Genomic DNA, 18,338 nt, shown 5'->3' with positions numbered 1-18,338 from the left:
ACAGGTCCAACTGTTCAATGTTTCAGTAATTTTTGCACAAGTTGCTGTTCTCTGACAAGGAGCTTAATGGCAAAATTCACAACAGGTGTCCATGAATCAACCAATAAATCATGAGACCAAGACGACACTTAACAATATTATTGTTCAATCAATCAGCCGTGTAGAGGCTGGTAACTCTGTAACCCAGAACCTCAATGACCTTTGGTTGCCCTTCAAGAAGAGTGGGACATTTCAGCAGACAAGAAGTCCACCTGTGGACAGCATGAGACGTCGTTGTCAAGCTGTACAGTAGTAGCCTAATTGAAGCTCAAGGGCACATGACAAGTTATTGAGACATTTTTTGTTGTGGTGTACCCACCACTGTTGTCGGCTTTTGTTTCAATAAATTGTTTGAAATGAGGAAATAACCAGTGCATGCTTCTACTGAAAGGCTCTACTTAGTAGCGTGAACTTTTCACATTTTCCATAAATTTCACCCGAAAGCCAAATATCCCTTTTGTGAGTAGGCTATATGTATTTAAAAAACGCGCTGCAAACTCCACAACACAACACATTAAGAAAAACGCACTGCAAATGTCACAACACAACACAACGGAAGTGTTTTCCAGGGGGACCATAATCAGAGACGGACCCACATCCTGTTGCCGGTCTGAATCAGAATGTTCAAACTGTATGTAAAATAAGTTCAAACCAAATGTATTAGGACCATAGAGGACGAGTTTTTTTCAAAGAGGTAATATATATATTTTATTAATTATTTAGATATTATTAAATGCTTTACAGAATGAGACAGTATGCACGGACGCTTTTTAATATATCAGGAGGAACTAGTGATCGGCTGCTGTTTCCGCCGGAATTTAAACACTGACGGGACAAACAAATGCAGGGAGTTTCAAAATCGTTCCGCCTGAAGCCGAAGAGCACAACACCTCACACACCTTACGTCTTGACTCGCCGCCACGACTAAACATGAAGTTCCGAGGGAAGATTATAGACGTGGCCTGTCTCAACCACTTCACCCGTGAGTGGCGTTAGCTGTTAGCTGTTAGCTGTTAGCTGAACTAGCTCCAGTCTGTCTGACTGACGCTGCTAGCCTGTTAGCTTCCACCAGCTCACACGGAAACTTTCATGTTAGAGCAGAGAGGGAAATCATATGAAAGTCCGTTGGACCTGTAGTCAGGCTGACATCCTGGTTTAGCTTTTCGTTAATGGCTGTTTCGTTTTAATGTCAAGATATGTTAATATTTGCCAGTCGACTAGTTCTACATCCACTACTAACTAACGATGATAAACGTGAAAAGAAATGAAGGACAGTTTTGAGGACCATGTATCCAGCTGTCCAAAGAGACTCTGTGAAATGATAGAAGACAGTGTATAATAAAAGGACAAAACTAACATTAACTTAAATATTAAATTCAGTGCCTCTCCATCACGTCGGCTGTCTGTCATTTTGTTGATTGAATGAGTGAGTTTTTCAGGCTGTCCTTCTTCATCCTCACCAGGGGTCATCACCACTATCTCCAAGCTGACCAAGATGTGCGTCCTGAGACTGACTCCAGACAACCTGTTCTTTGTTCTGTCTGGTAAAGTGGCCAATGGAGGGGTCAGCATGTGGTGTGAGCTGTCACAGGTAAATACAGTAGCAGCAAAGTCCAATACCAGTAGTGTCAATGAGGAGGTCAAAGTAAATAAGATCAGTGCATGCATGACCCAACTCCCCCTTATAGTATACTGTATATACAGCTCTGGAAAAAATTAAGAGACCACTCCCAAAATGATCAGTTTGTCTGGTTTTACTATTTATAGGTATGTGTTTGAGTAAAATTAATTTACATTTTTTTTGTTTTATTCTATCAACTACCAACAACATTTAGAGTTTTTATTGGCTAATGACTAAACTAGTCTAAATAACAAAAATATCAAGTCTTTTCAGACCTTGAATAATAATAATAATGCAAAGAAATCATGTTCATATTTATTCCTAAAGAACACAGCAAGAATATTTTAACTCGGGAAAAGAAAAGAATGACTGTCGTACATGTAGAGATGCTTTTAAGAAACATTTTGTGAAAGTGGTCTCTTATTTGTTTCGGAAAAAAATAAGAGACCACTTTCATAAAATGTTTCTTAAAAGCATCTGTACATGTACGACAGTCATTCTTTTCTTTTCTTTTTTAAATACCAACACAAACACAACTCATTCTACTTAATGAGACACTGATGAGGTCATCACCTGAACCACATCTGGTTTTATATAAAAACCACTGCTGGGATGAAACATTGACATTATCCCACAAAAACTGATTTATAAACTCTTCCTGAGTTCAAATATTCTTGCTGTGTTCTTTAGGAATAAATATATATAAATATATATAAACATGTTTTCTTTGCATTATTATTATTATTCAAGGTCTGAAAAGACTTGATATTTTTGTTATTTAGACTAGTTTAGTCATTAGCCAATAAAAGCTCTCAATGACATTTTTTTTTTTTCAATTTTGGGAGAAATGTTGTCGGTAGTTGACAGAATAAAACAAAAAAAATGTATTTAATTTTACTCAAACACATACCTATAAATAGTAAAACCAGACAAACTGATCATTTTGGGAGTGGTCTCTTAATTCTTTCCAGAGCTGTATATATACACAGTGCCATGAAAGAATATTTACTCCCTTTTGTTTGTCACACTTATACACTTAAATGTTTAAGATCATCAAACAAATTTTAATATTAGACCAAAATAACCCAAGTAAATATAAAATGCAGTTAAAAAAAAGATTATTAAAAGCAATCCAAACCTACCTGTCCCTGTGTGAAAAAGTAATTTCCCCCCATGTTAAATCATGAACTAACTGCGATAAACCTATTTTTTTAAAGGCTGAGTTCAATTTCACAGTCCACACCCAAGCCTGATCACTGTCAGACCTGTTGAATCAAGAAATCACTTCAATAGATCCTGTTTGAGTGAAGGGAAGTAGGCTAAGAGATCTCAAAAACCAAAACATCATGCCACTCTATGGCTGATTTAGTCTAATATTAAAATCTGTTTAATGATCTTAAACATTTAAGTGTGACGACGAACATGCAAAAAAGTAAGAAATCAGGAAGTATGGCCTTCTCCTCTTTGTCCTGTGGCCTGGGCAGTGAAGGCAGCATCCTGAAGGGAGGGAATAGAGTGTGTGACGGGGTCCTGTAGAAACATGCCGGCTGTCAGTGGGTTCTTCCTGTCATTAGACAGAGAAGAAGCTCATCCTCAGTGTCTGTTCTCCCTGCAGGCCAACTTCTTTGACGAGTACCAGATGGAAGGTGTGTCCTCTGAAGACAACGAGATTTGTTTGGAGGTGACTCCAGAGAACCTTTCAAGAGCCCTGAAGACAGTCCAGAATGCCAAGGCGGTCAAAATGAAGCTGACCAAGAAGCACTGTCCCTGTCTCACCATCGCCGCAGAGCTGGTGAGACTGAAAAAATAAGCTCGGAACTAATGTCACCCCAAAACAACTCTGAGCAATTCTCCTGCAGGACAGTTGAAATGAATCAGTTATATTGAAGTGTTTTTTGTAACACTGATACTGGTAATATCATTTATCTCCACTGTCATGTAGCTCTGGCAGCAGCTTTGTCTAGAACTCTACTGGTGTGTTCTGTTCGCTCTCTTCCTCTTGTAGCGTGGTTTTCAGCCACAGCAGTTGAGTGCCTGTAGAAAACCTCTGTAGGTCAGGTCACACTAGACTAGACTTAAAGGGATAGTTCAGCTTTTTTGAAGTGGGGATGTTTGAGGTACAAATGCCCATTAAGTACACTATCTGCAGTAGAAAGGTCTCTGCCCTAACTAACTTACATACTCACTCAATATTCCTCCACATAGGCAGGCTGTGCGACGCACTGTACTATATCACTATCAGCTGTTTGGATCAGCAGTGTGTGGAAGTGGCGGAGTGATACAGTGCGTCACCCAGCCTGTCGATGTGGAGGAATACTGAGTGAGTTGATTAGTTCCAGATAAACAAACTTTTTTCAGATCAGCTGATGCACTGTGAGTTTTACTTTCTATCCTACTCTTGAACTAGTGTATTATTTTGAGACAGGACTTCTCGTAGGCAGTGAAAATACGCTGATTAATTGTCCTTCGGCGGGAGACCTTTCTACTGCAGATAGTGTTCTTAAAGGGATAGTTCAACATTTTGGCAAATTGGACCATTGCCATAATCGCTATAGTCATAGCAGTAGGTTTGTTACCTTTAATTGTCGGTGCAAGCTATTTTTAGAACGGCGGAGCAGAGCCGTGAGCTGCTCAGAGCTACGCTACGGAGGCTAAAGGAATTTCTTGGTTTCCCTCATCAAACTCATCAAATACACAACCCAACAACTCCAAAACGCTGTCGTGGACAAGTTGTGAGCTGCACAATCACCACGCTATGAGATAATAACACAACGTTACCAGACAGAGTTGTTTTAGAGGGAAATACATGCAAAACCGCTGATGCGTGTTGCCTTCAGGGGCAGTTTTTCAGCAAGCAGTCTCTGTATTACACTGTATTTACCTCGAAAACGGCTCCGTTTCGTAACGTTCCGTTGTCTCATAGTGTTGTGAATGTTCAGGTCACAACTTGTCCACCAGAGCGTTTTGGAGTTTTTGGATTGTGTATTTGATGAGTTTGATGAGGGAAACCAAGAAATCCCATTAGCCTCCATAGCATAGCCCTGAGCAGCTCACGGCTCCGCTCCGCCGTTCTAAAAATAGCTTGCACCAACAAATAAAGGTAACGAACCTACTGCTATGACTATAGGGATTATGGCAATGGGCCAATTTGCCAAAATGTTGAACTATCCCTTTAACTGGCATTTGTAGCTCATACAACCCCACTTCAAAAAAGCTGAACTATCCCTTTAAATTCAACGGATGACCATAACACCCCTCCATCATGTCAATCTGTGACTGCTGGAGATGGAAATCAGCAGCTGTTCGGTGATGATGTGTTACCATGGTCACCACTATTCCAGATGAAAACACATGTCCCCTCTTCGTTCTGTCCAGCCCACCTTATCCAGTGTCAGTCGAGTCGTGACCCACGATGTCCCGGTTGACGTCATCCCCCGGAAACTCTGGCATGAGTTCAAAGAACCAAGCATGCCAGACTTTGATGTAAGTGACAGCTCCAGGAAGTCCCTTCCATGTCTGTGTACATGAACCTACAGACTGGACCTTTAAGAGACGTCTGTTATGTGTCTGTCCCTGCAGGTCAGCGTCTACCTGCCTCCACTGAAGACCATGAAGAATGTTGTGGACAGAATGAAGAATCTCTCCAACTTCCTGGTAGGGTCACATTCCTCGTGTAGCTTTGCAATGGAAAATATAACATTGACATAATTTTTTAGGCCTTAAAGGGATACTTCACCCAAAATTGATAATTCACAAATTGTCTACTCACCGTCATGGCCAAGGAAGGGTTTGGAGAACTTTCAGAGTTATCAAAACGCTTCAGGAGTTCCAGGGGGGGTCCGGCTGGTGACGGATTTTCATATAATGGCGGCGGACAGAGTTCACTTTAGAATCATCCAAAACACACACTATGAAACATCCAGATACCTCCATACTGCTCGTCTGTACTGACCCAAGTGTCCTGGATACCTGATCAATGCTAATGAGCTCGCGTTTCACAACTTCAACAGGCTGAAAAAAGCCTCGAATCTGGATTGAAAACTTTGTTTTCAGGCAAACACATTTACCAAAAATAATGCTTATTACACGTTAGAATATTTAGAGCTGCCTTAATATTCGTTCGAATATCACTTTTTTTTTAAACATTCAAATTATATTTGAATAACGAAGTTCGATGTCAAAGCCCTAATCGAAGGTTTGGAGAGTTTGGAGTCCTGCAGAATTGTAAGGTGATATGTGTAAGATCTCAGTCTTATGTAAAGTGTGTGTGTGTGTGTTTGTATTTCTATCAGGTAATCGAGGCCAACCTGAACGGAGAGATGAACCTGAAGATCGAGACTGATCTGGTCTCTGTGACAACGCACTTCAAAGACCTGGGGAACCCTCCATGGGGTAAAAACAGTGGTTGTGTTATTGTCCCAACGTTTAATGGACAGATTGACATTACATTTAGGAAAATCCCACAGACTTGACCCACAGATCTGCCAAGAGAACTGTCTTCATTCCAGCAAAAGCAGTCAGCTAATACAAGCAGACTGAGATGGTGAACATCAGCATTATTATCATTAGGATGTTAGCCTGCTTAGATCAGATAGGTCCAAACTCTGTCAGAGCTTTTCTTCTGTGAGGAGCAGACAGGTGGTGGAGGAAGAGAGCCAGAGGAGAGACGTGGAAGGATTGTGTCAGTACTGACTGTGCTGAGGTTTAATTAAGAAGGAGGAGGTTACACTTTGTTCAAGCAGTGCTGGTCTGACCTTACTGTCTTTGTTGTCTCAGGATCAGTATATTATATATGATCAAAAGGCATTTCTAATGAGCCAATGGAAGAGCTCATGGTGGTTTACATTCAGTGTTGAGGGAAACGTTTCATGTCCCCCGTCCCCTCCAGGTGATGAGGCCTCGCAGGGCGGCGGTGTGTCTCAGAGCAGGGACCCAGAGGACATGGCCGAGGCCAGAGTGGACATCAGGAAGCTGCAGCAGTTCCTCATGGGACAGCAGGTCAACCCCAGCAAGGCAATATGCAGTAAGTCAGCCCACTGCTCCTCATCCAGATGTACAGCTGGAAACACTCAATGGAAAAGTTTGATCTTGTCATGTTTCCCACTAGGGCTGACGATCTTCCCCCAAATCAGATTCAGATTTCTAATGTTTCTTGTCTTAAATATATATATTTTTTATTATTATTTTAGCTCATTATATAGCCTACACCTATATCATCTTATTATTACATCCCATATCCACTAAAGGGCATTCCAACCAAATCTGTTATGTAACATTTAACACAGTTAAGTTTTACCAACTCAATATAAAACTTCAAGAAGGAAAATCAAAATATTATAAGTAGTGGTGCAACGGATCACAGTTGATCCGTGATCTGGTCCGATCGCTCTCCATCAGCAGGCTAGTGCTCCGCGGATTGATTGATCCAAAAAAAAAAGTAGGTGTGTGTGGTGTGGGAACACGTAGGCGCTGTGTGCCGAATAAACAGACAATTCAACTCAACAAAAACTCTGCTTGTAAATTTGAAGCTGCAGTTCTACGTCACACACAACAACAGAAGAATAGTTTGTTTTATCAACATGTTTACTTCCCCGAACATTAATTTATGGAAGTTGTGGAAGGAACCTGTTGGAACATCAGTTTAAAATGATTTGAATTCTGTTTGAATAGCAAAGTTCCTTCTGACAGCTCTATACTTTATGACATAAGAAATGTATGAAACACCAGAAAGGTCTGATGAAAGTTAATGACAAATGTGGACAGATAGTTTGATCATAGTTATTATGATTAAATCATCTGTGTTCACAATCAGTCTTCACAGAATGTTCCATTGTTATATTTTATTTCCCCACAACTGTGTTCAGGAGAAAGTGGGTACGTACAGATCAATATTGGGCTGATTTGTCAAAAAACACTAAAAAGCCCATTCTTCAAAAGTACAAAGTTGGGGTTTGGATGTTTTCCTGTGCCTGTGAGTTCTCTCCTGGCTCTGACTTGATGGTTAATCTGGAAGGGAGAAAATGGAGCCAGTCCTCTGTTGGAATATCAAGACTGGTAATATTAAAAACAGGAATCAGATCTGAAAATGGATCTTTGCACACTTAAAATCTGTTCTGAATAGTAAGAATGACTTTGCTCTGTGATGTATGCTTAGTAAAGTAAAGGATGAGACTCTTTGCTCCTTCACTCGGCTAACAATGTCCTCTTTGTCCCACAGATATTGTCCATCAGAGAGTCCTCCACCTGATTCTGCTGCATGAAGACGTATCGCTCCAGTATTTTATCCCGGCTGTGGCGTAGACTCTGCAGACCACATGAGCTGTGTCTGCTTGGTGTGAAGGAGAAAAACTGAAAACCTGTTTAAGGTGTTGTCACACAAAGGAATCTTACTTTCTGTGGAACGTAGAATGAGACAAAACCCCTAATGTGTGGACGTCTGTCCTGCTTTTTAAAGAGACTGAGCTTGTTTTCAGTCCTGGCAGTGGACACTAGGAAGACGTCAGCCCCTGACCTGTGGTGAGAGGAAGAACCAGCAGGTACATACACTTTTGTGAAGGAGGATGATGCAAGAGAGACATTTGAACACTTCAGATCCTAAACATACTGAACAAAACTTTTCACAATTGTTGGTTTAAATGTTCAGACTGTCATGTGTTTTGCATTAAAAGTGCTGAAAATATAAATGCATTTCGATTTAAATTCTTTAAAATACCTGAATCACACAGACATATTTCTACACATGTAGTTCAGTTAAGATTGGCTTAAAATATTTTGTTTTAGTTTTTTATTTGTCTTCATCAGTTTCACTTTTGGTGCTTGAAACCTTCAGAGATTGACTTTAAAGGGATAGTTCAACATTTTGGCAAATTGGCCCATTGCCATAATCCCCATAGTCTTAGCAGTAGGATTGTTACCTTTAATTGTTGGTGCAAGCTATTTTTAGAACTGCGGAGCTACGCTACGGAGGCTCATGGGATTTCTTGGTTTCCCTCATCAAACTCATCAAATACACATTCCAACAACTCCACAACGCTCTGGTGGACAAGTTGTGACCTGCACATTCACCACGCTATGAGATAATAAGGGAACGTTACCAGACAGAGTTGTTTTAGAGGCACATGCAGAGACTGTTTGCTGAAAAACTGCCCCTGAAGGCAACACACATCAGTGGTTTTGCATGAATTTACCTCAAAAACAACTCTGTCTGGTAACGTTCTATTATCTCATAGCGTGGTGAATGTGCAGGTCACAACCTGTCCACCAGAGCGTTGTGGAGTTGTTGGATTGTGTATTTGATGAGTTTGATGAGGGAAACCAAGAAATCCCATTAGCCTCTGTAGCGTAGCTCTGTGCAGCTCACGGCTCAATTAAAGGTAACAAACCTACTGCTATGACTATAGGGATTATGGCAATGGGCCAATTTGCCAAAACATTGAACTATCCCTTTAAAAAAATTAAAAGTTTAACTAAGTTCATCTTGTCTATTTCATTGATAATACTGAGTGTTGTTTTCTTTTTAAAGTATATTTTTGGGCTTTTTGCCTTTTTATTTGATAGCTCAGTGAGACAGACAGGAAAGGGGGAGGCAGAGAGAGGGGGAAAAATGATATACCCAACGCCAGTGTTGATGTTTAGCCAACATTGGTAGAAGTGGGGACGGCAGTGGCTCAGGAGGTGGAGTGGGTCCTCCAATCATCAGACTCCCAGAATCCCACTCTCCCCCTGTCTCTGTTGTAGTCCTGTAGTCCCCCAGTCTTTTGCCTTTGGGCAAAACACCTTACCCACCTTGCCCCGTGTGAGTGTGGTATGAATGAATAATGGTTTCTGTACGCTTTGGGTATCGGGTTTAAATAGAAAAACACAATATAAATGTAAACCATTATGGTTCACTAAATGACTAAGAGTTTCCTCCCCTGTCCTGGACCATTACTCCAACCTATCTTTGTTTTTACAGAACGCTTAACTTATATGTAACGCACACAAAAGGGAAGAGTCATGATGAGTCACTATGGAAGAGGGGAGGAACTGAAACTCAACATGTTCAGTCAGTTACTCTGCCTCACTCGGAATTTCAAGTGGACAAAGCAAGATTGGGAGTGGAGGCTGTGGCAGGTGAGTGTTAATACAACATAACTGTCATTATTTTACTGTCGTTAGTAACGTTACTGTCAGTTTTCTCCCTGTGGACTGTGGAGGGAAGAAAAATTAACTCGTATTTACACAGACAGAGAGAACAGGAGGGCTGGTCATCCCTGGCCTCAACAGTTTAACAGTTTGCAGAATAACACATGTGAAATCTACAACTACCCCAAGAACTGACCAGAGGGGTATTCCAATCCAGAAAGGAGGTTCTTTACTAGGTTAGGTTCAGACTCTGAGTGTCTCCCTGAACTGCCAGTTGACTTAATCTGAGAAGTGAAACTCTTGAGTTCCAGAACAGCTGATCTGAGTTAGTTCAGTCGACTTTCAGTAGGCTATAGTTAAGCTTCAGTCTTGTGATTGCTCCTCACTTTGGTTTGATCCATATTCCTCATATTAAACAAAGTTTAAGCTTCTGTCTACACACATCTGTCTCGAGATGCAGCCACAATCCAGCTACGGTGGGTCACAGGTCTCTGAACTCTCTTGAAGTTATCTTACATACGTGTTGTTAATGTAGACCCTGATCCAGTCTTCCAGTCTTCCATCCATCTTTAGGACAACACCCTCAGAAGAACATGTTTACTACCCTACAGATCTTTTCTAACACTGATGGCATGGAGACTGATTCTCATGCAGTGGAAGTCAGTACGACCTCCTCCCTAATTCAAACACTGACTGGGTTAAGGAGGTGCTCTCTATGATTCCACTGGAGAAGCTGAAATATAGTTGTAACAGTAGCAAAAACAGACTTATTAAAACCTGGACCTTTATAGAGTTTATTGAGAACATATCTTTCACCTGACATTGCTCTGTGGTAGCACTGGTACATAGAATGACCAGCTACATGGGATTGGAGTGTCCCCAGCATGTCTTTTGTGCAGGATTGTACTTCAGCCTGCACGTATGGGTGTATCATGTGCGTGAGTTTGAGTGCATCCACATAGTTACGAGTGTGAATATGTTTTTCCCTTTAGGTTGTGAGTGTACATTTATAAGTAGGCCTAGATATGATATACTATTGCTCTTTTTTTTTTCTTTTTTTTTTAATTTAGGCTGCCTACTTATTTATTTTCTCTTTGGCCTTGTGGGGAGTGGGTGGGTGGGGTTAATCTGTTTTTTTATGTTCTGTAACCTGAAAAGGGTGCTTAAAGAAGAAGGGTTAGGGTAGGGGTGGGCAATATGGGCAAAAAAAAAAATCTCAATAATTTTTTTCAATTATCTGATAACGATAATCTGACGATATCCTTGAAAATGTGATTTGTTTTTTTTGTTTTTTACAAAGCATGTTGTAAAACTCTTGTTACTTGCCATCTATGGATAGACACAGCTTTTCAGAACAACAGCTCTTGTTTATTTTCTGTTAACTTAAGCATTCAAGAGACTCCCAGTTAAAGCAGAAGTAAGTAATATATTTGTGTTAATATAAGTCTTAAATAGTTATATCTTCCGACAGCAATCACTTACATAGAGTGTTTGGTCTGAAACACGGGTCTGTCAGTCACTCTGCTCTGCTCTGAGCCGAGGAGAAAACATTTATCGTATCCTACAGTTTTTATCCAATGAGGAGAGAGAACGGCATGCAGGGCTGTGTGTGCAGCCAAGGGACGCCGTGAATGTGGCGACGTAGCGACGAGGACTGTTATGGTGCGTTCAAGGAAACTCGTATTTTTCCGACCGTGAAGTCGTACCAGTTCGATCTGGTACGAGTTCACCGGTCGGAAGTTACGAGTGGCCGTTATAGTGACTTTCACCGGTAAAACAGGTCGGAAAAACACGAGTGGGTTGCCTGGAACGCTACAAAGTCGTAAGTTGTGACTTGAAGCTGTAATTTACGATTTCAAAAGCCTGCCTGGAACGCAGCATTAGCGAAAACGACCGGACCACTTACTTATGCTTTAAATTCCAGTGTGGAGACATTAAATGAGTAAGGTTCTCTGCTCTTAGGTGAATTGTACAGCATAAGCATGAGCAAATAGATGACACATTGTTTCTTAGTGTTAACAAAGTGCAGTAGGTTTTCCCTGTTTTTTTTTGTTTTGTTTTGTTTTTTAGACAAAGGTTGCACATCCTGACAGCTGAGATTATTACTCTAGGTATTGTCCCTCCTCCAGAGGTAGATTAAGTAGATTTTTCAGGTATCTGTACTTAACTTGAGTAATTATTTTTCTGACGACTTTTTACTTTTACTCCCTACATTTATACGCAAAAATACCTACTTTCTACTCCTTACATTGTAAAAACAGGCTCGTTACTTTTTTTTTTTGACACGACGTAAAAGCATACTGGTAAAAGACGTGACGAACTAGAGAGGGAAAGAGGGAGAAGAAGAGGGAGGAGGGGTGGGGGGGGCGCGGTAGAGAGAGAACCGAGTTACCAACTTGTATTGTAGCCTACTGTAGCATGTTGGAGGCAGCTTGCATGGAGGAAGGATGGTGGTCGGACTATCCGAAGGGGGGGGGCGGCTAGATCCGGCCCACCTGTCAATTGGACCGGCCCCCGGCCCATCAACCAATGATAGGTAATAAGAAGAAGAATCATTATCATAAGAATACGAAAAATAAAAACTGCCCGTGCAATTTTTTTTTTTTCATAAAACCCAACATTAAATGTGAGGAGCTAAGAAATTGTGCAATATGGGCTATATGCCAAAAGAAATGTCTGACGCTCCTAAACAATACATTCACACACACACTGCCGACAGCAGACCAGAGAGAGTCTGGCCAGAAGTGTAAATGTCGCTTTCAAATTTTGTCTGCTCCGCTTTGATCTCCATGGTCCTCTCAGCTCCTCTCAGCTCCTCTCACACACACTAGGCCTACACATCCTCATCCTCCTCCCTGCCTCACCTCCGCCATCCTCCCACCGCATGAGTGTTTCCCATAAGTTCATTTATTGATTTATAAATAAATTACGTCCGCCAGGAATAGATTTTTCGGCTTTTGGCTCAACAAACGCAATATCGTTCCATTCATTGATGTCCGCATAGCGCTCTTTCTCCGTTATTAGCGTTCACACACACACATGCATGAGAGCAGTGAGCGGTAAAAGCTAAACTCATACAGTCCGATCTCTCGCCCCCCCACCCCCACCCCCCACCTCCGCTCCTCCGCTCCCGCCCAGTCTCTCTTCTCCTCTCTCCCAAACTGAAGCACCAGTCCTGGGCTACACAGTGTCGACCTGCTCCGCTGTCCTACTAGAGTTTTTCTTTTTTTTTTAGCCAATTTATTTATTTTTAGGGGATGGTACTAGTACCCTACTGCTAATCTAACTAATTACCTTTGAAATAAAGTAATAAGAACTGTAATGTGAGGAGGATTTAGGAGCAGTAGCCTAATCTAATTACCTTTCAAATTTGCCCAACACTGCTGTCAATGAAACGGTAACAAAAAATAGCTCAGAAGAATGACCGGCCCCTGGGCCACAGCCCTCCAACAAAAATATAGTTGAATAGCCCTGCTTGTAAAATCAGCGCAATTAGCGCATTCACCGTTTACAACCTGTCCATGTGCCAGTGTCTGTGTGTTTGTGTGTGTGTGTGTGCGTGCGTGCGTGTGTGTGTGTGTGCGTGCGCGCGCGCGCGCGTGCGTGTGTGTCCATGCGGTGCGACCACATGCGAGGGAGACGGCAGGTGGACTGACTGGCAGAGATGAGAGGTGATGAAACGCTGTTTAAAAATTATTATTATTTTGTGAGAGTCTGCGGCCCAAACGTCGGGAAACACTGTCACACATTATTCTGTCTGAACTTTTTTGTTTAACAAAATTATCAAATGATGTAGGCCTATAGGTTTAATTAACGGCAAAAATTCATTTTTACTTTTTACTTTTTACTTTGAAAGTACATTTCAGAGCCTGTACTTTCTTACTTTTACTTGAGTAAAGGAGTTGAATCAGTACTTCTACTTTTACCAGAGTATTTTATTTACACATGTATCTGTAGGCTACTTCTACTTAAGTACAGAATATGAGTACTTTTGCCACCTCTGCCCTCCTCTGTTAAATATTGTTATGGGATTGGTGTGTGTATCCCTTTAAGAGCGAGTGCAGGGGGGTGACGTGAGTGTGTGCGTATGTGTGTTCAGTGAAGAGAGGAGGAAGAGCGGTAGTTTTGGTGTAAGTGCATGAGAATAACAAGAGGAGAGAGAGGAAAAAGTGTATTCCAACGTGCATATGGTTGAAAATAAAGCTGCTGTTCAAAAGTCAAGCCGAGTCCTGTTGCTTCCACTGCTGTGAGGGAGTTAACCCCGACGACGTCGGCCCTGCAGGAGATCTCCCCTGCGCCCCCGACTACGGTCAGGACGAGCCGAGCAGGAAAGGTTAACACTGGCGACCACGAAGGGACTTTGCAACGTTCCAGGAAGAGAAAAGCAGTGGTGAGCGGACAATGGTGAAATAAACCGGGACAGTTAAGCTAGGCTGAAGTTGACTGTTTGCTATAACCGGCTGTGCAGCTAATATGGCAGCCCACAGCCAATTCCCGGCTGTCGCAGATGTGTGTGGACAAGTCACTAGCCACTTGAACCCGTCCATGATGCTAACGGCAGCTAACGAGAATATAATAGAAGTACAAACAGAAAATGTGAGCAAGAGAAGACATGCTAACCCCTTTATCTGTGAAGAGGAGCCAGTTAACATGTGGCAAAGAGAGACTGAGTCACAGCATGAGCCCCCACACCTCAAGTGGTCGAGCACCAACCCCTTCCTGAAATACATTGAGGCCAGCCACAGCTATGACGGTGCGGATAATGCACAAGACCACTGTTCCCCATGCAGAGTCAACAAGCTCACAGCCAACCATTAAAGCAACAAGGTGTAATTTTGCCCCCTTCTGCCACTGTTATAGCCCCTCACACCAATCCATTTTCCCCTGTGCACCAAAGCAGTTTCGCCCAAAGCACCCCTGTCCCTAGTCACCCCCCAAGTTACACCAGCACCAGACTGCACACCCCCAGCTACAACCCACCAGAAACTGTGCAATTAAAGGGCCCTTCCACTGAAATTGTCCAGCCCAGGTCACATCCATGGCAGCCTCACAGCACATACCAGCCTTCATCTGAGAGTGAGGATGATTATGATCACAGAGAGAGAGTCCCCACCTTACGCCCTGGTCAGTACGACGGCACAACTCCGTGGAATGAATTCCTACACAGGTTCGAGAGCTGTGCAAAAGCAAATCGTTGGTCGGAGAGGACGATGGTGATCCAGTTAAAGTTCTGCCTGGTGGGAGCTGCAGGGGCCATTATTCACAGGAACCCTCGGTCTTCACGGTGGGATTATTGCCGCTTGGTGGAGGAAATGGAAACTGCATACGGCCACTCATCGGAGAATGCAGCTGCAGTGGCTATTGAACTGAGACAGCGTGTCCGCCAAGTGGGCGAGGCTCTTCATGTGTTGAGAGACGACATATATGGTAAAGTGTCTATAGCTTACAGTGACAGAACAGAGGCTGAACAAGACGCCATAGGCGTTGAAGTGTTCACTAATGCTGTGGGGGACGCAGAGATCGTACAGAGACTATTAGAACAGCGGCCCCGCACACTAGCCCAAGCCTATGACATTGCCCGCCGCCACGAAACCACCAAGCGGGCGGCGTCATATGTGACCAGCCTCATGCACACAGGGGCACGCAATATGGCTGAACGGCGGCCCCGAGCAGCTGTAATCAGAGCAGGCATCGAGATGGAGGAACCAGAGCCAACTGCTGCATCCCCGGTAGCCAGCTGGAAGCCTCAATCTCATTCACACAGCCCCAATTATCCAACACGCCGGGGGAAGGGGCGTAGAGAACTTCAATGGGAGGAAGTGCGTTGCCACAACTGCTCAGGCTTGGGCCACATGAAGAGGAACTGCCCATCGCCAAAGCAGAGCACCAAAGCCCAAGCTCCACCAGCCTCCCCTGAAATCCCAGAGCCCGCTGTACTTCACCTTAAACCCCAAGGTCAGGAAATGAGCATTTACATGCTGGTGCATGAACTGGAAGTATGTGCTGTCTTGGACAGTGGGGCAAGGAAGAGTGTGCTACAATACTATTAACCCAGATGTTCGCCCTTCCCTTCAACCATCTGGGGTAAAGACTCTGCTTGGTGTTGGCCCTGGTGACATACCTGTCCTTGGCGAAGCTTATGTTCTTGCTCAGATTAACAACCGACAGGTCAGCGTGCATTTCCTGGTTGCTGATATAGCTGGTGATGAAGTGCTCCTTGGCCATCCATTCCTGGTTCAAGCCCATGCACGCCTTGATTTTGGAAACCATCGTATCGTGTTGTTCGGGGAGGAGGTGCCATACTTCCAGTCACAAAGCAAGCCTAGGACACTGGCAGTGAGAGTGGCCCGGACTGTGCTGCTGGAGGCCGGTGAGGAGTATGTGGTACCAGGCCACACCCACTGTGGGAGACTGGTCAAAGGCGAGGTGTTACTAAGGCCCCGTCCAGACGAATCCGTTTTTTTCGAATCCGGATAAATACTTTATCGGATCGGCCTCGCGTCCACACGAATCAGGGGGGGTGAAAACGGGTCCCAGAGTGGGAAAATTTGAAAACGCCGCCCCAGCGTATCCGTCTGGACGGCCAATACGGATTTTTTCTGAAACGATGATGTCATGCCCCCCGCCGCTCTACCTGTAACCTGAGACACACACACACACACACCGCTGCAGCAGCTGCTGCACACTGACAGTCTATGCACGTAACAACAACAACGGCCGACTAACGTCGCGTCGCTCAGACGCTGCGGCTGAATCACGTCTGTTTAATCATCACTGATCGTAATATTTACTCTGACACGACTCCCTGTCAACATTTAATCCCATGTTTGAGTTTGAATACAGCGGGGGACTTCTTCTATTGAATTACAGCGGGGACTTCCCGTCTTCTTCAGCTGTGTTTATGTGTGGCAGGCAGCGCCGCAGCGCCACACACGCTCCACACACACGCCTGCAGTATGTAGGTACTACAGCGTTTTGGGTCGTTTTCAGGTGATCGTGTAGACACAGATATTTCTGAAAACGATGCCGTGTTTACGGAGATTTTTTTCAAACCGATTAAGAAAGAGATCGGATTCGGTGAAGCCGCGTATTCGTCTGGACGGGGCCTAAGCCCCACCAAAGGTTTTGTGGAAAAACACAAGGTGCTGGTTGCCCGTGCAGTGGTGGAAGCTCAGGCCCTTAAGGTTGTGCCCCTCCGCATCTTCAATCCTGGGAACACTGCCGTAACCATCAAAAAGGGGGCCATTGCTGGGGTCCTTCAGCCTGCTAAAGTCTTTCCTTCAGCGACCACAGCCCAATCTGAACAGACTGTAGAAAATTCCCCCGTCGTCCCCCAGCACCTGCAGGAGCTCTATGCCCAGAGCTCCACTGAGCTCAATGCCGAGGAGCAACTCCAACTGGCACAGCTGCTGTCCACCTATGGCAGTATATTTTCCACGGGCCCCAATGATCTTGGCCGCACCAGCCTGGTGCAGCATGACATCATAACCCGACCAGGCGCTCCAGTCAAGCAGCCACCACGCAGGATGGCGTGGGATAAACAACAGAGTGCTGATCAACAGATTGAACAGAGCCTGGAGACAGGGCTGGCCTGCAGCAGTCACAGCAGCTGGGCGTCGCCTATAGTTATGGTACGTAAAAAGGATGGAACGTATCGCCTCTACATAGATTATAGGGCCCTGAATGACTGTACTATTAAGGATGCGTACCCATTACCGCGCATCCAAGACACATTGGACACCCTCTCTACTGCCAAGTGGTTCAGTACGCTGGACCTCGCGTCTGGCTACTGGCAAGTTGAACTGACCCCCAGAGCACGCAAGGCAGCTGCTTTCTGCACCAGAAATGGACTGTTCGAGTGGAATGTAATGCCCTTCGGACTGTCTAACGCTCCGGCGACATTCCAGCGACTGATGGATCGTGTGCTGGCGGGCATGCAGTGGGAGACATGCCTGGTCTATCTGGACGACATCATCGTGCTGGGCAGGGATGTGCCAGAGATGTTAAAGCGCCTGGGCCTGGTCTTCGACAGGCTACACCAAGCCAACCTGAAACTCAAGCCTGTTAAATGCTGCCTCTTCCACCGCCAAGTTGCCTACCTGGGCCACATCGTCTCGGAGGGTGGTGTGGCCACTGACCCCAGCAAAGTTCAAAAAGTGCAGGAGTGGCCCACACCCACGTCAGTTCAGGAGGTCCGACGCTTCATTGGCCTTGCATCATATTATCGGCGGTTTGTGAGAGACTTTGCCACCATAGCTGAACCACTCCACGCCCTGACCAAGAAATACGCCCGGTTTCAGTGGACTGAACAGTGCCAGGCCGCATTCAACGAACTCAAGCGCCTGCTAACCACAGCCTGAAGGACAGCTTGCTAGGTGGCTTGAGAGACTCGGCGAGTACAACTTTGAGATAATCCACCGCCCCGGTCGGCTGCACAGCAACGCAGACAGCCTCTCCAGGAGACCTTGCCACCAATCCTGTCTGTGTAAGCTGCCAAGTCCCCCTCCCCATCCTGCAACCTTCAGTCACCAGGCCGTGCTGTGTGATTTGGACT

At 44.3% G+C, this 18,338-nt stretch overlaps 1 protein-coding gene across 1 annotated transcript; it reads left to right on the top strand.

Moving 5' to 3' along the window:
• Nucleotides 1–857: 857 nt before the first annotated feature.
• hus1 (HUS1 checkpoint clamp component) lies at nucleotides 858–8,388 on the top strand. The gene is made up of 8 exons (XM_085763405.1): nucleotides 858–1,021; nucleotides 1,503–1,630; nucleotides 3,276–3,452; nucleotides 5,036–5,143; nucleotides 5,240–5,314; nucleotides 5,953–6,052; nucleotides 6,549–6,683; nucleotides 7,878–8,388. The coding sequence occupies exons 1-8, from the start codon at nucleotides 970–972 to the stop codon at nucleotides 7,958–7,960; spliced, it is 858 nt and encodes a 285-aa protein (XP_085619531.1). The 5' UTR covers nucleotides 858–969; the 3' UTR covers nucleotides 7,961–8,388.
• The last annotated feature ends 9,950 nt before the right edge of the window (nucleotides 8,389–18,338 follow it).

Source organism: Trachurus japonicus, chromosome 20 (genome assembly GCF_045865225.1).
Source record: "Trachurus japonicus isolate A0001 chromosome 20, Traja_1.0".
In the NCBI taxonomy this organism is placed as follows: Eukaryota; Metazoa; Chordata; class Actinopteri; order Carangiformes; family Carangidae; genus Trachurus; species Trachurus japonicus.
Note: the sequence above shows the minus strand (reverse complement) of the source record. Positions and strands in the feature narration are given on the sequence as shown.